This window comes from Heloderma suspectum, chromosome 4 (assembly GCF_057233095.1).
Source record: "Heloderma suspectum isolate Gila_16-S chromosome 4, 16-S_ref, whole genome shotgun sequence".
NCBI lineage: Eukaryota > Metazoa > Chordata > Lepidosauria > Squamata > Helodermatidae > Heloderma > Heloderma suspectum.
Genome location: NC_139461.1, coordinates 262,139,927 through 262,157,448, shown reverse-complemented (window position 1 = coordinate 262,157,448; position 17,522 = coordinate 262,139,927). Strand labels below are relative to the sequence as shown.

General features: G+C 45.3%; 1 protein-coding gene across 2 annotated transcripts in view; it reads left to right on the top strand.

Moving 5' to 3' along the window:
• Positions 1-469: 469 nt before the first annotated feature.
• Positions 470-17,522, top strand: part of AMPD1 (adenosine monophosphate deaminase 1) — a 34,278-nt gene continuing 17,225 nt past the window's right edge. The window contains exons 1-5 of one of the 2 annotated variants that reach the window (XM_084853557.1): positions 470-506; positions 11,067-11,241; positions 12,477-12,642; positions 14,769-14,934; positions 16,852-17,071. In XM_084853557.1, coding sequence (XP_084709683.1) covers positions 485-506; positions 11,067-11,241; positions 12,477-12,642; positions 14,769-14,934; positions 16,852-17,071 — 749 coding nt within the window. In that variant the 5' untranslated portion in view covers positions 470-484. Of the gene's footprint in view, positions 507-11,066; positions 11,242-12,476; positions 12,643-14,676; positions 14,935-16,851; positions 17,072-17,522 lie in introns of those variants that run through there. The other variant, XM_084853556.1, reaches the window with a different exon arrangement.

The following is a 17,522-nucleotide window of genomic DNA, read 5'->3' as shown; positions in this document are numbered from 1 at the left end:
CCAATCGTTTGAATTAGCAAAATAAAAAAGCATTAGAAAAGTAGCAGTAGGGAGGGGCCCATTCAGAACATATCCAAGGGAGTGTGATGTAATTTCAGAATACCAGACTCAGTGAAAAGAGTTGTATTAATCTGAGCAATGGGCAGAGAAAGGTGTCCACTTCGGCCTGATGAAAAGCACCAGTCCTAGCCATGATCCTGGCAACATCGCCTCCTTTGTTGGGGGCAGGGTTCTACACTTTCTGCCCATACATCCCTCGCCTAACCCCAAGCCTGCAGCGTCACCTGTTGCAACTGAGACTTTGCCTGGCTGCAGTTTTAAATAGTCTCTTGCTTACATTTCCTCTCCTTTTAGAGAAGGAGAGTTAGGTTACAAGAGCACAGATAAGTAGTAAAATGAGTGTTGGCTGGCTGCGCAGCTTCTTTCTTCCACTTGCCTGCTCCACGGTCAGTTTCTAAGGACTCTTCCGACGGTGGTAGGAAAAATGCCTCGGGTGAAAGTTCCAGGTAGGTCAAAAAAAAACCCAACCCCAAGAGAATCCTATGGAGCCCTGGACAGTGAGTCAGCCTTCCTGTATATAATGAAGCAGGTGCCAATAGCCCAAAAAATTGAGTTCATACGGCTGCTCCTAACTGGGGGGCTTTATGCGGTGCAGCCATAGAAAGTGGAAAAAATCAGAGCAGCTTGAATTAAGGGGCTGGTAAGGCTGTTGGCTCTCCTAAATGAGTAATCTGGACAGAATGTCAGGCATGTGGTGGCTCAGCCACAGATGTGAAGTAAGTTGGGTGAGACTCTGAATGCAGCTGAGCAGAGCCCAGACTCTCATCTCCAGTGTTAAAAATACATGGGAAGTAGGATCAAGAGTACGCAGGAGCACATCTGGGCATTGGTGTCTGACCAACGTGGGGTACGCTGAAGAGTTCCATTAACCTTTAATGGCTTATTCAGATATCATTTGGAGCAAGGAAATGAATCCTTGACTACATTGTTCAAACATGCATGAAGGCAATATCAAAAGAGGGTCTGGGGGAAACCCCACTTCACTTCCCCCATTTGTAAAGGTCCTGAACTCTTCAAGAACTATCTCATGCTGTTACTAGCAAAAGAGCAACATGTTCCAAGGAGCCTGGAACAGAATTATTGGATTAGATTTATTGCATTTTGTCAAAAACACACACAAAGGAACTATCTACATATTAAATCTAACTACCATTACCTTTGATGGTATTCAAAATTGCATGATCCTTCCAAATAGGTTTTTTAAAAATGTCCATACAGCAACATCCCTTACTGTGGACAGCACTAGCAAATATTTTACTAAATTTTCTATTTTTCTCTTTGTCCAGTATTTCAAAATTGTTATCAAAGGTCCTTGCTATCTCAGTGCAAAGGCATATCCCTTTTAAATGGTAAAATGAATATGCACAGTTCATAATCAAAGAATTCTATAATATTCATGTCACATGAAGCGGATCTCTCTTGCTAGGGTAGGTTTTGCCATCTCCCACTCGCAACTGTTAATTCTGCTGGAAGAGAATGTCAATAGTGCAATAGTTTCCCTCTGCATAAGGTATTTGTATTTAATAAATACAGCTCTGTTCTAGTTAGTACTTTTACAAATTTTAAAAGGAGAAATATGGGAGGTTTTGCCGCAACACCCTTTCTAGTATGAAGCTTTTAATTCCTTCCAGCAGCCAAGAAGCGAGATGAGATGAATCCTGAGAAGCACGCTAATAAACTGTCATGGCAGAACCAAAAGCACAGGTTGGCCTGTGCTTTGGAATGGTGAAAGTGTGAAGTCAGTCCAGGAATTGTAGATAACCATACACTGAAGTCATTAGTGTTAAATGACTATCTCTGTGTGATAGACAACATAAAAAACAACTCTATGGTCTTCCTACATGTGACAAGAATTAGGAGGAGACTCTTAAAATGCCTACAGGAAAGGTCTGGGCCTTCATGTTGTGACAGCACAACTTTTAGAAAGAGCAAATGAAATAACTACAAAGGCCTGAAGGGAAATGGCCACTGATGGCATTGAGATGTAGAACAAGGGGTTGTCCTGGTCTACCGGTTCACACTTCTCTCTAAATTTGGGAAGTAACAATAAAGGTGGTTTTTAATGTAGGCATGAGTGAGCTGTAGTCATGATGCTCAAAAGGGATTGGCTAATTAAGGAGTCCTGAGGAGTAGTGGGATGTCAAAGGGTGGGGCCTGGACTAATAACATTATACCCTTTTGCTAATTTACCCCAATCCCTAGACAAAAGGCCAAGCTCCCCGATAGAGAGTGGATCTTCATTGTTAACCCAGGGTGGTAGTTCGGGTTTAACCAATCAAGCCAAACAGCTGATGCTGGCCACCACCTCATCTGCTTATTGGAAGCTGCTGCCCTAGAGATCTTCTGCTCTTGGGTTGTGCTCCTAAGCCAGCTCTCCATAATCATGTAATAAGAGATCATTAAGACTGGGGCTGGACAAATCAGTTAGTTTTGCTTTCCCCCTAGCATTGGATTCTTTAAAATCTCATGTTCTTTCCATCCTGAATGTGAAGAATTGTGCACATTTTGGTAAATTCTTATCAAAAATGAACTGAAGCTAAATTCTCACCCATCTGCACTGGCCAAATTCAATAGGTACAGCTATTCCCAACAAGGAGAGGATCATGTTATGCCTGCCTGTCATAGAAAGGACGAGGACGTATCAGAAAAAAGAGGTGGCAACCCGAGTTCAACACTAACATGGATGGATATGCAAGGATTCAACCCCAGACATTTAAGAATTAGGCACTCAAAGCCCTGAGCATGGATAGACAAATCGATCACTTTTGGTTTCTCCCACATGTGAATTTTTCAAATCTCAAGTTCTTTCTGTCCCTTTTATGAAGAAATTTGCACATTTTGGTCAATTCTTACCAAAAACTGAACAGAACAAAATTCTCCCCCCTCCCTATTCGAAACTGCCTGGAAACAACACCTTCTGATCAGGGCCAGTTCCAGGTTTTGAAGACCACTGGCATGACCCTCCCTGGTAGGACCGCTTCCCCTTCCCTCTCCTTTGTGCTGTGCTGCTATCTATGACAGTGGTGGGGGGCTCCTACTCCAACCCACCTGCCGCACAGAGGGAAGGGGCAGGCGGCAGCGGCAGCGGCTCCTCCTCCTCGGTTGCTCTCCCAGCTGAACAGGCGAGTGAGCGGCAATGGCAGTTCTCTCTTTCTGTGCGGTGGCTGCTGCCACCACAGAGTAAGAGAAAGCAGGTGAGCAAGCTGCTGCTCCTGCTCCTAATTGCCACTGCCACACTGCCATGTGTTCCTTGCTGCCGTTGGCACAAAGCTTACATTTGTAGACAACACTCGCAGATCATATGTACAAGACCTTCAGGTATCTGTACACAGGGTCTCTGCAAAAGCTGTATTTTTGAACACGAAGAGGGTGGAGGGCCCATGATGCTCCTTTCCATGTGTTCATCTGTATCCAAATGAGTGTACAGAAACGGCTACCCCAGGTAAATCGCACTGAAACTCTTAAGGTATGGTTAAGAGGACTCCCTCCAGGAAGCCTGGCGAGCTGCCCCAAGCTGCTTTCTTAACTGTTCTTCTTGCTCATTGTAGAGCTGTTCATCAACTATGGTGTGTAGTGGTAACAGTTCTACAAACATTTGCCTATTAAAAATTCAACTGTTAATTTCTCTGTATAAATGCAGACAACAGGTAAAATCTTTTATCAGGTGTTCTGGCCCGTGACTTGATCATATTTTTTATTTATTTTAATCCCAAACAGCAGTGGAGAAACGTAAGTATTACGAGGCATTCCTTGTGTCACCTGCTGCTTTATCAAGCAGTTGATCATTGAAATACCCAATAGACAAAATGATCACAGCAGCCCAGGGAATGTCCCTTTCTCAGCAGCAATTCCCAGGAGCAATTGGTTGATGCATCTGGGGTTAAGAACTTGTGTGGGGCATGGCAGTAGGGTGCAATGGATCCAGCATGAAGAGTGCTGTCCTCATAAGTCTGGATGGCATGTTTGCAAGGCATTTCAATGCTGTATCAAACTGACCTTTTCAGAGAACTTCTTCTGAATGTCAAACCCAGATAACTTCTTCTGAACTTCAAACACCATAGAGATCATTATCCAGTGGGATAATGATCTATACATCCTGTGCAAATGTCACCACTAACTGTCCACAAATATCCAGCAACAGGCCAAGTGTTCTATATTTATTTTAGTCACATACCCAAGGCTGAGTGACACTTCTACAAGGTAGGAAGCTATCCACAAAATGTCATTGGATGGGAAGGCTACTAAAGCTGCAGTTCTCAAGCCACTTGCTGTTTAGGGTTCCTGGAGTAGCCCAACTACCTTAATCAATGTGTCAGTGTCAGAATGAATGACTCAAGTATTTAGTTTAAACTCAGAGATTTTCTGCCTGCTCATTTAGAGGTCTCTTTCAGACTAAAGAAATGGAGGCATCACTTTTTGGTCCTTCAAAACAACCATCCTTGACTTTCCTTTATAACTCTGTACTGCAACTTTCCCCACCCTGGTGCCCTCCAGAGGCATTGGACTACAGCTCCTACCATCCCCAGCCAGCATGGCTTGCAGATGGGGATGATGGGAACTGTAGTTGACACATCTTAAGGGCATCAGGTTGGAGAAGGCTGCTGTAATGGGTAGCTGATCTATACATCCATTCCAAGGCACTCTTCAGAGCTGGATCTGGGACCTGCATTGCCTTTATTGAGTTGAGACACTACACCTGCAATTCTACACACACTTACCTAGTAGTAACTTGCATTGAACTCAAGGGGCTTCCTTCTGAGTCAATATGTATAGGATTGCACTGTAAGAGAGCTTCCAGGCAGAGGGTTCCTAGTGCTAACACTCAAAAGGCATAGGGCAGCTTTTCCATCTTTTCTTCCTTAATGGATGTTCCAGCTAAGAGAAAGGACAGAAGAAGTTGCGGTATTACACAGGAGGGCTACAAACTGAGATGCCAGCATCTGGACCCCCTCTAAAATTCCATAAATGAAGCAGTCTGATTTCACAGTAAAAGCTTTGTCTGGAAGTATTTTAAGCATGAAAGTTAGAACCCTACCAAAGTTCACTCTATTAAATTATTTCCTCAGAATTAGCTGCAAACACCTATTGCTATAAGCTGGACCACCACCAATACTCTGCATGCTGAGAAAGTAGGAATATGGTTGAATGGCTCAGATTACCTGTTGGTGGGTTAATTCTCATTTCAAGGTTATGGATTTGACTCTAAGCTTCTCTACCTCTTGAGCTTCTGGTGGATCACTGCACTTGTATCTGAAGACTGGGCACTGGCAAAGGTTGTGCTGCTGAGAAATGGTTGTCTTTCTAGGCTGCCTGTTTGGCTACTGCTGGGTGTGCGGCTGAGCGTGAGCCACTTTTGGCCAGCAGTCCCTGTGTGCAAGGATTCTGGTGCTGCTGAGAGCTAGGTGGCCTCCCTGTCCTGTGGAACTGTGAACCAGTGGCTGCTTTGACAGCGCAGAGAGAGTGTCTCTAATCAGGAGCTCAGAGCAGGATGACCCCCGATACCCAACCTTCTAGTCTGGGGAGGGTGTGGAGTTCATGTTTCCCTAGTTCATTCCCATGTGTGTTGTCTGTCTGGGAAGTGGCATTGCATGCACCTGTCACTAGCATGGCTGCAGGCATTCCCATTTCATTGCCATGACATCCTGTGCTTATCCTGCTTATCGGTGGAGGCTGGTGGCTCCGATGACAGTGGGGCAGTGAATCTGCTCCGAGTTTCAGTCAGAACCAGTCAGAACTCTAAAGGAGCTTCATGTGTTGGATAGCTCCTTTAGAGTTCTGACTGGTTCTGACTGCAACCTGGAGCAGATTCACCACTCCAGTGACATTGGAGCCACCAGCCTCCACTGCTGCCTATTCCTCCTGCTGACCTGTATCACTTCATTGCTTCCACATGTGCACCATGAAAGCTGTGCTTGCATGCAGCAGCTGTCTCCAGACAGCAGTTGCCTGTCTGGTTGTTCCTGTCCATCATCTCTGTGTTCGTAATAGTTTATTGTTGGTATAGTATGTTTGCAGGCTTCTGTTTGACACTAAGGCTGCAATCCTATGCACACTTACTTGGGAATACATCCCACTGAACGCAATGGAGACTTGCTTCTTCATAAACATGCATAGGATCAGACTATAAATCTGTTACGTACCCTACGCTGGAAGTACCTTAATACGACCTGAGCAGAATCAGCTCTCCCAATCAGCACTCTAGCCTAAAGTCGTCCATAGTACTGCACAGTGTATATATGTGAGGTGTTTCCACCTCTGCCTTTCATGTGACTGTACCTGCACACACCATCATTGCTGGCTGCAACAAGTAACATCATGCAGTAGCCTCAGGTCATTTGAAAGGTCAGAACCTGTCCTTTGGAGGTTTGACTCCACAGCTATTTGTGAGCTCTCCATATATCCTAGATCTTCTGTTCTCTGAGCAAAAACAACTGTGACTCTTGCACTTTGCTGCACACATTTCCCACCAAATTCCAGGTGAATTTGTTTAGCAGCAGCAGGGTGGTATCTTACACCCAGATTCTGATCTCCAGAGAAGGGGGCTAAGACTACAGTGAGGAAGCCCGATACAGGTAAGACCCCTTTTCTAAGTCATCTGGCTTCTCATTAGCTTGGAGCCTAGCCTATTCTGAAGCTGATAGGTTTGTTGTTGTTTATTCGGTCAGTCGCTTCCGACTGTTCGTGACTTCATGGACCAGCCCATGCCAGAGCTTCCTGTCGGCCGTCGCCACCTCCAGCTCCCCCAAAGTCGAGTCCGTCACCTCCAGAATATCATCCATCCATCTTGCCCTTGGTCGGCCCCTCTTCCTTTTGCCTTCCACTTTCCCTAGCATCAGCATCTTCTCCAGGGTCTCCTGTCTTCTCATTATGTGGCCAAAGTACTTCAGTTTTGCCTTTAATATCCTTCCCTCAAGTGAGCAGTCTGGCTTTATTTCCTGGAGTATGGACTGGTTTGATCTTCTGGCAGTCCAAGGCACTCTCAGAATTTTCCTCCAGCACCACAGTTCAAAAGCATCTACCTTCCTTCGCTCAGCCTTCTTTATGGTCCAGCTCTCGCAGCCATAGGTTACTATGGGGAATACCATTGCTTTAACTATGCAGACCTTTGTTGTCAGTGTGATGTCTCTGCTCTTCACTATTTTATCAAGATTTGTCATTGCTCTCCTCCCAAGATGTAAATGTCTTCTGATTTCCTGGCTCAGGAAATTACTGGCTCAGTCAGTATCTGCAGTAATCTTTGCGCCTAGAAAGACAAAGTCTGTCACTGCCTCCATGTTTTCTCCCTCTATTTGCCAGTTATCAATCAAGCTGGTTGCCATAATCTTGGGTTTTTTGAGGTTGAACTGCAACCCAGCTTTTGCACTTTCTTCTTTCACCTTCATCATGAGGTGCCTCAGCTCCTCCTCGCTTTCAGCCATCAAATTGGTATCATCTGCATATCTGAGATTGTTAATGTTTCTTCCAGCAATTTTAACTCCAGCCTTGGCTTTATCAAGCCCAGCACGTCGCATGATGTGTTCTGCCTACAGGTTGAATAGGTAGGGTGAGAGTATACAACCCTGCCGTACTCCTTTCCCAATCTTAAACCAGTCCGTTGTTCCGTGGTCTGTTTTTACTGTTGCTACTTGGTCGTTATACAGATTCCTCAGGAGGCAGACAAGAGGACTTGGTATCCCCATACCACCAAGAACTTGCCACAATTTGTTATGATCCACACAGTCAAAGGCTTTAGAATAGTCAATAAAACAGAAATATATGTTTTTCTGAAACTCCCTGGCTTTCTCCATTATCCAGCGGATATTGGCAATTTGGTCTCTAGTTCCTCTGCCTTTTCGAAACCCAGCTTGTACATCTGGCAATTCTCGTTCCATGAATTGCTGGAGTCTACCTTGCAAGATCTTGAGCATTACCTTACTGGCATGTGAAATAAGTGCCACTGTTCGATAGTTTGAACATTCTTTGGTGCTTCCCTTTTTTGGTATGGGGATATAAGTTGATTTTTTCCAATCTGTTGGCCATTCTTGTGTTTTCCAAATTTGCTGGCATATGGTGTGCATCACCTTGACAGCAGCATCTTGCAAGATTTTAAACAGTTCAGCTGGGATACCATCATCTCCTGCTGCCTTGTTATTAGCGATGCTTCTTAAGGCCCATTCAACCTCACTCTTCAGGATGTCCGGCTCTAGCTCACTGACCACACCATCAAATCTATCCCCGATATTATTATCCTTCCTATACAGATCTTCTGTATATTCTTGCCACCTTTTCTTGATCTCTTCTGCTTCTGTTAGGTCCTTGCCATCTTTGTTTTTGATCATACCCATTTTTGCCTGGAACTTACCTCCGATGTTTCTAATTTTCTGGAAGAGGTCTCTTGTCCTTCCTATTCTATTCTCTTCTTCCGCTTCCACGCATTGCTCGTTTAAAAATAATTCCTGATCTCTTTTGACTAACCTCTGGAATTTTGCATTTAATTGGGCATATCTCCCCCTATCACTGTTGCCTTTTGCTTTCCTTCTTTCTTGGGCTGCTTCCAGTGTCTCAGCAGACAGCCATCTTGCCTTCTTCGTTTTCTTTTTCTTTGGGACGTTTTTTGTTGCTGCCTCCTGAACAATGTTGCGAACATCTGTCCATAGTTCTTCCGGGACCCTATCTACTAAATCTAGTCCCTTAAATCTATTCTTCACCTCCACTGCATATTCATGAGGAATATTCGTGAGCTCACATCTAACTGATCTGTGGGTCTTCCCTATTCTCTTTAGTCTGATTCTAAATTGTGCAATAAGAAGTTCGTGATCTGAACTACAATCAGCTCCAGGTCTTGTTTTTACCAACTGCATAGATATCCGCCACCTTTGGCTACAAAGGATGTAGTCAATCTGATTTTGGTGTCGACCGTCTGGTGAAGTCCATGTATAAAGTCGTCTCTTAGGTTGTTGGAAGAGAGAGTTTGTTATGCGCAGTGAGTTGTCTTGGCAAAATTCTATCAGCTTATGTCCTGCTTCATTTTGTTCTCCCAGACCATGCTTGCCTGTAATTCCAGGTGTCGTTTGACTACCCACCTTAGCATTCCAGTCTCCTGTAATGAAAATAACATCTTTTTTTGGAGTACTATCCAGTAGGTGCTGCAGATCCTCATAGAACTGATCTACTTCTGCTTCTTCAGCATCTGTGATAGGGAAGTATATCTGGATCACTGTGATGTTAAATGGCTTACCCTGAATTTGAATTGAGATCATTCTGTCATTTTTTGGATTGTATCCAAGCACTGCTTTAGCCACTTTATTATGAATTATGAAGACTACTCCATTTCTCTTGTGGTCCTCTTGTCCACAGTAGTAGATCTGGTGGTCATTTGATGTGAAGTGGCCCATTCCAATCCATTTCAGTTCACTGACACCCAACATGTCTATGTTTCATCTTGACATAGATTAAATAACCACATCTAATTTGCCCTGGCTAATAGATCATACATTCCAGGTTCCTATGGTGTGTTGATCTTTAGAACATCGGATTCGTCGTTCACCACCAGCACCATCGGCTGCTAGCCGTCCTTTTGGCTTTGAGCTAGCTGCGTCATCACATCTGGGGCTAGTTGAACTTATCCTCTGTTCCTCCCCAGTAGCATTTTGACCATCTTCCGACCTGGGAATCCCATCTTCCGATGGTATACCGACATATCTCTGGTTGTATTGATCCATTTAGTTTCCACGGCAAGAATACTGGGGTGGGTTGCCATTTCCTTCCCCAGGGATCATATTTAGTCTGACCTCTCTGCCATGACCTTCCCGTCTTGGGTGTCCCTTCACGGTTTAGCTCATGACGTCATTGAGGTGCTCAAGCTCCAGCACCACAACAAGGTAACGATCTCCTTTGCTGATGGGTTTAGCATTCCATAAACACACACTGATATCATGTCAGTCACAGGATAGGAAAGCAAACCCCATCACTCACCATTCAGCTTCACTCTCATTATGCTTGTCATGATGTCCACTCAGTGTTGCAGAATGAGATGCTCAAATATTTCCACTCTGTGGAGATATGAGGACTCCAGCCATCTAGAACAATGAGTGGACACTAAGAGATGCTTATCAGTCTTCTCCTCTGCAATTCATCTATGCACCCATGCTTCCATTGCTTGTCATTTCCACTCCAGTCCTCCTCAGTTAATCCCTGGCCTCTCCTGTTAAAAGGATCTCGGGTAGAACGTACTGAGAAAAAACTTCTGGCTAAAGCCCTAGAGCTGCACTATCAGTCAGAGTTGACAACACCAAGGTAGATGAATCAGTGGCATGACTCACTATAAACAAGCTCCTTCAGCACTCTGTAGTCCTCTTTCTACATTCTCCCCCATAGCCATCAAATTCAACACAAAAGGTGGTGCAGGTAGGGATGTGGGAGAAATCTGCAATGGAATCAAATGAATTCAAATTTTTATGATTCCAACCTGCATGTTCTGCAGCAGACTGGCTTTTCCCCAGTCACACATATTCCGTGGACTTGCAGGCAATTTTTCTAACTTTCCAGAATTTTGCTCAAATTTAAAAATAGAAAAATGCACAATTTTTTGTTAACCGCCCCCTCCATCAAAAATGAGCAATTCCCCCATAGGCTAAAGCATGGAAATGCACATTTTGGGAGGAGTTGTAGATTTTCACAAGTGCAAATTTGTGCAAATTTTTTTTGGGGGGGAAATCCAATTCCATCAATGAGCGGATGATGGAATGAAAAGTGCCTGACAATCTGCAAAACGCAGATGGAATAGATTTTACACATCCATACATCCCTAGGTGCAGGTGGGTCTCCATTTCAATAGCAGATGCAATAACTCTTCTTTTTTTTAAAGTCTTACAGTTCCCTGTAACATGTAGAAAGGGCAGAGCAAGAGCGCCTGATCTCTTTTCCGAATGCACAGAGGGCTGACATAGTGAGTCATCCACGATCAATCCCCCTTCCTACAGTGGCACTGGGGCTGGCTCAGTGACCTCCTTGCCTTCTTCCGACAGAAACCGATGATGCCATGCGCTCCTTTGCAGAGAAGGTCTTTGCCTCGGAGGTGAAGGATGAAGAAAGCCGGCATGAAATCTCCCCCTTCGATGTGGAAGATGTCTGCCCCATCTTGCACAATGAAATGCAAGCGCACATGATCAAGGAGGAGCGCACAAGTGACTCTGGAAAACGGTGAGAGCCTTGTCTGTGTATGCACATGCTGAGGGGAACGCAGAATTTGGGCTAAAGGAGGAGGACCCTGAAAGACTGGGCAGATAACAGAATAAGGCGTGGCTGAGAGGAGTCTCACACAGAACATATGCTGGCCATGTTGCTTAAGGCTTGCTTCAGATGCACTTGCACACAATGATGAGGAAAGTTGACCAAGAACTCAGAAAGGGCTGACTGCTGAGCCTTGGACGACTTGAATGCGAGGGAAGCCGTGCAATGTGACTGACCTCTGTCAGAGCAGCTGCCAGCACAAACAGTTCTAGCACCTGATCATCTCACCTGATAAGACCAAAAAATTCAGTATATTTCAATGCCCAACCAAAAACAAAACTCTTTGCTCACGAAGCTTTTCAAAATCAAGGGGGATATTAAGCATTCCCCAAATGAGTTGGCTGGTATTCTAGGGAAAGTAGCTTGTGCCTTGCATTTGCTAGTCGCCAAATGTCTTTGACCATATATATTCTCAGCCCCTTTGCTCTTCTGTGGAGGAATGGGACTGGGGAGGAATATTCCCACGTGATAATGGAGATGACAGATAGCTTACCACTACAAGTGTCTTTATTCGATTTGTACCTCGCCTTTGTACCCAAAAAAATGGCACTCAAGGATGCTGACAGGCACAATCAAAACTGATCAAAATAATAAACAATACAATAAAATACAATAAAACTACAGAATAAAAAAATAAAAAACAAAAAACACCTACCCAGCGGACCTACTTGCAGCCCAAAGGCCTTCTTGAATAAAGCGGTCTTTTCTGGCCAGTGGAAGGACAGCAGAGAGGGGCAGCAGAGAGGAAACAAATGAATTACTGTTGCTTAACCCCATCCCAGAATGTGTGTGCTTTGCTTCCACCTGGAAATGTCTTTGAATCCATACTGCAGGTGTGAAGAAGCTAGAAGAACATGCAAACCAAGTCCAAAAAATGCTAGATCCATGTAAAGACTTGTGTGTGTGGACTCAATTTAAATTTCTCTGCCAGTCCTCCAAGACCTTAAGATAATGTTTACTAATCTAATGGAGATGCCAGACTTTAAATGTAGTCAGAGCCTAGAAAGAGTAGTCATGGGAAGTATAAGATCAACCTCATAAACTGTGTGATAGAGGTTATAACTGCCAAACCATGGATCAAACTACGCAAAAGTGTGACGTTGTGTTGCTGCCTCCTTCTCCTTCTCCTTTTTCATCCATCCTAGAAAGAAGAGGCTGCTACGGCTGAAGACCATAGCATTGGTTGTTCCTATAGCAGGAAAATCTTCCACCAAACTCACCACCTTAGATGAGGTCATCTCCACCACTCCTCTGTATCAGGCCGTGCCGAAATTTCAACGTGTGCAGATCACAGGAGACTATGCTGCAGGGGTCAGTAGCTGGAGGTGCCAAGCCATCTCCTGTCACATCTTCCTTCTCACTAGACCACCCAGATGATTCAGACATGGTACTCCTGCTAGTGGCTTTTCAATTACAATAATGCAACATTCAATTTGCACTTGGTCGAGTCTAGATGCATATTCCCTACACAGGAGGCATTCAGTAGGGGGAGTAAATTAAACTGTTTTCAAAGAATTAAAACAAAAATAATGGACAATGAAACTGCTAAAATAAAGGTTCCACAAAATGGCACAGGCGCTGCTGCTGAGTGGATGTGTGGGAAGGATAGGCTTGATTCTGTTTACTGCAGGAGTTGTAAAGTGGAGAAGTGCACAGTCTCCAATGAACTTCAAATCTCATACGTCCCTCTACATTTTACAATAAGTGTTGGGCAAAGCTGGCACTTGGAGGAGTAACTCCTCCAAGGGCTGACTGAGCCCCCCCCCCCTGTTTTCATGGAGAAAGGTAAAATGGGGATTGGGAAGGGTGGGGTTTGATGACATCTGGGGAGGGCAGTGCAGCCCCCCCCCCCGACCCTGGCCCATCAGACTATTCCTGGGGGTGATCTGCTCCTAGGACCAATCCAGTTCCCCACCCCTTCCCTACAACATCAGGTTCACAAAACAGCAAAGGCATGAGATGGTGCAAGTTGTGTCACTTGTCACTGATTACCTCACAAACAATATCCACTAGATGCTTGTGACATTCACACAGCCTTCCACATGTGATCACATTAGGAATGAATGTGCTACCTGGGATAAAAGATAGCTTTGTCCCAGGTACAAAACACTGTGGTTAGAGAGTACTTGGGAAATGTGATTTATGCCCCCCTCCCTGCCTGTGAACTACCTTGAATGGCTATGATGTGTGCTGATTCTGTGCAATAAATGAGCAGCAAAGGCACATTTATTGAGCACAAATCCTAAACATGTAGAAAAGGCCTTGGTGAACTACCACTCCCGTCCAAACTTCATCCTGCATTTTGAGTTGGATACAGCCCAGAAATGGAATGGGGAGAGAAGAGGCACAAAAGCTCCCCTATAACTAACCCTAGCTGTGTCTCATGGTGTCTGTCTTTTGACTGAAGTAACCTGAGTCCCCAGGGAAATAAATCAAACCCTGAGGTGGATTTGCTGGGTCATAGGATATCGATGAAACTGAAGTGGGACCATCCTAGTGCTCCAAATAGATCCAGGAGTTAGGTCCTGTTGCAGCCCCTGACTGACTTTCATTGCTAGCCTTGGACTGCCGGCCATTGGCAGAGATGGTTGCTGCTGGACTATCTTGCTCAACTTTACCTGAGCAATCTCACTTCCTCTAGGCTCCATCCTAGGGATGGCTTCAGGTTTGAGGGTCCCTTGGCAAAGCGGCCTCCTGGAGGTCTGATGTTGTAGCATTGCAGAGTGGTGGACATTGTTCTTTCTTTTTTAACCATTAAGGCTAGGGCATTGACTTTCAGGCCTATAGAACAAATCTGGCCCACCTAAGGTCTAAATCTGCCCCTCGGGGTTCCCCAGATGGTCACTCCCCTTTTCCGCAACCAACAATTGTTTGGAGGTTTCCTGGCTTTCTTGCCATTTCCCCCCCATTCTAAAAGGCTGAAATGCCTCTCCTAAGGCTTAGTTACCAGCAGTTAAGTGTTTTAAGCTAAAATATGCTGCTGTTTTGGATCTCACCAAACAGGTGCAGCAAAGTTCCTATGAGTGGCAGCCTCCCAGAGTCAGCCATTTTGTTTACCCCACAATGTCCCAGATGTTGCATTGGCCCAGAGCAGTATGGGAAAAACAAAATGGCAAATGCAAGCAAATTTTATTCACCAGAGCTCAGTGCTCCTGGGCAGGGTGTGTGCGCGTGTGCATGAAACAGGAGTCAGTGTGGTAGGCCCTGACAGGGTAAGTGGGCCCTGATATTTGCCATGTGCCAATGCTAGGCCTTCCCCATCCTCATCGTTATTGCTACCCACCCACCCCAAGCAGGCATGCTATGATAGCACAATGTATAAGGATCCTATATTAATGTCCTAGTGGTTTTCAGCACACACATTTTTGCATGCCTGAGTGTTTATGCCCTTCTTAATGCCTCCACAGAACCAGGAATTTTAACAACTGTTTCTACAGGTGACCGTGGAGGACTTCGAACAGGTCTGCCAAGGTCTGTACCAGGCCCTATGTATCCGAGAAAGGTACATGCAGAAATCCTTCCAGCGTTTCCCCAAGACTCCATCCCAGTTCCTGCGCACGATTGAGAATGAGGTGTGGAAACCCAATGAAGATCTGTGGCCAGGTAACTACAGGCAGTCTGTGTAGGCTAAACCGAATGGCCACAAGTGGGTGAACAATGGCTTAGGAAGCACAGCCTATCCTGCCTATGTGCAAATTCTAGAGCAAAAGAAGAGGTGTCTGGAGGAACTGAGGATACGGTGTGGGCATGATCAGCTACTTTGCTCTGGTGGAGTCATATCTGTGCAGAGCCTGGGAGTTGAGGGTGTAGAATGCTTTGGAACCTGGGATAGTGAAAGGGACTTTCTTGCAGGAACCTGGGATAGTGAAAGGGACTTTCTTGCAGAGCCTGTTAGAGCCAGGCCTGCACAAAGATTGAGGAGAGGAACTTTCCAGTAGGAGCTGCAGACGTTTGACTCCCCACTCTTGCTCACACTTTTCTCTCAGCAAGGATCGATTTTAGTCTTAAATAAGCACTTCCTGCCAATGAGTACTTGACTTTCTTAAGTCCCTCCACACAGTGGAGGCTGGTGGCTCCAATGTCAGTGGGGCAGTGAATCTGCTCCAGGTTTCAGTCAGAACCAGTCAGAACTCTAAAGGAGCTATCCACACCTTGGATAGCTCTTTTTGAATTCTGACTGAAACCTGGAGCAGATTCACTGCCCCACTGACATTGGAGCCACCAGCCTCCACTGCCCCCACAGGGCAGTAGTCAAAGTGCCTCAGTGGCCTGCAGCCCTGGCCTTAGGGTTGTATTCCTTGAGCTGGGCCACATCGCCATGTGTTCCTGTTCATTACAGTTCACTACACACAACCTCAAGAGCCACAAAAGATGCATACAAAAATATACTTAAGCTAGCTATTGGTCCCTAAGGGTAAAGAGGATCTTAGAACTACATTATAATCATAGAATCATAGAACAGTAGGGTTGGAAGGGGCCTTCAAGACCACTGAGTCCAACCCCCTGCTCAATGCAGGAATCCAAGTCAAATTACAATCAAATTACAGTCAAATTACGATCTGCAGCATCTACCTAAAGTACACTCATACAGTCAGGAGTCAACGTTACCCAGAAGAAAGACAAAAATCTTTGCAGAAGTTCTTATTTTAAGGCAATCATATGTAGGGGGCTGATAGTGGTGGCATGGTGACTTTAGGAATTTCAGCCAACTTTCCCATGATCAAGTGGTTTTCTAACCATTTCTTAGAGGTGCAGGATTTGATTTTCACAGGCAGGCAAGTGCAACAAAAGCATTTTAGAAACCTCAAGCCCTTTTCCTTGTCCTGCCAATCACTAGAGTGCTTGTACTGGATTTGGTTTTGGAAGAATGGTGAGGAGTCAGGTGTGAACCTACACAGAGTAATATGCAGTATCTAGTAGCATATACTGGCTTGGTAAGGCAGTTGGCAACTATTAGGAAGTTAGAATAGGTTCTCACAGCTGTATAGGGAAGGTCAGCACTTCTTGCTACTAACAAGAATTAGACAATGCATGGTGGTTGCTTTGCATGGTACATACTTTTCTTTCTGATAATGCTAATTTCTCTGCTGTGAGAAACTGCCTTTCCTGCTGAGAAAGGAAGTCCCCCTTTCTCCTCCTTGGTGAAGGGAAGGAAGTGTGTATGTCTTGTGACAGTCTGAAATCCAGTGAGGCAAGCCCTGTAAAATCCTGAGCAGATTGGCCTGCTACCTGTTTTCACCTGAGAGGGGGAGGCGTGCCACTTCCTCAGGAAACAGCCCAGGATGACACACATTGCATCCTGGGAACCAATGCAACCCCAACTGAGGGGGCTACCAATTGAGGGGCGTGTGTAAGCTTTATCTTTGCTTTTATTATCTGCATCCATTTCCCATCAATAAACTATATAATTCTTTCACACAAGTGGACATGAGTCATATTGGTACCTTCGAATCTGTTTAGTGTGGGTCCTGGTTGGATCAGGCCCCAGGTTTAAGGCAGCACCCTTTCTCTGGATTTTAGTATTCACTCCACCTGTGAAGGGTGGTGAAGATCCTTTCCGGTCTGACAATCTACCTGAGAATCTGGGCTACCACATGGAAATGAAGGAAGGTGTGGTGTACGTCTATGCTGACAAAGCAGCCGCTGCCAGGGGTGAGCCCAAGGAACTGCCCTACCCTGACCTGGAGGTCTTCCTTGATGACATGAACTTCCTGCTGGCCCTTATAGCTCAGGGGCCCGTGTAAGTGTCCTAGAGAGCCTGATCTGTGGTACGGCCAGTCCATCCACATAGAAACTGGGCCAGCCCAAGAGACTGTGGCGCCTCAGGCAGAAAATCCAAAGGGCATCCACCCTGCAATAATTTAAAAACAACCACCACCCACATAATAGTAAATTAACTATCACAGTGGTTCCCTTTATTGATACCAAAGTTCTGCTGCCTAGGGCAGCTGCTGTGGTCTGTCTCATGGGAGTGTCAGCCCTGCATATAGATGGAGCAAGGCTGAGCTGTCCCAAGGCAACATATATATCCCTGCTGCAAGGAATTTGCTGTCTCTGGTCACTCTGGAATGTGACCTTTAATTAAGCTGCCATGTGACAGTTGCAGGGACCATTTTGGATGCCAGATGTTGGTTGTGTTGGCAAGCACTTTTCCTACTGACAAACCTGTGGCCTGTCCTTATTCTGGGAGA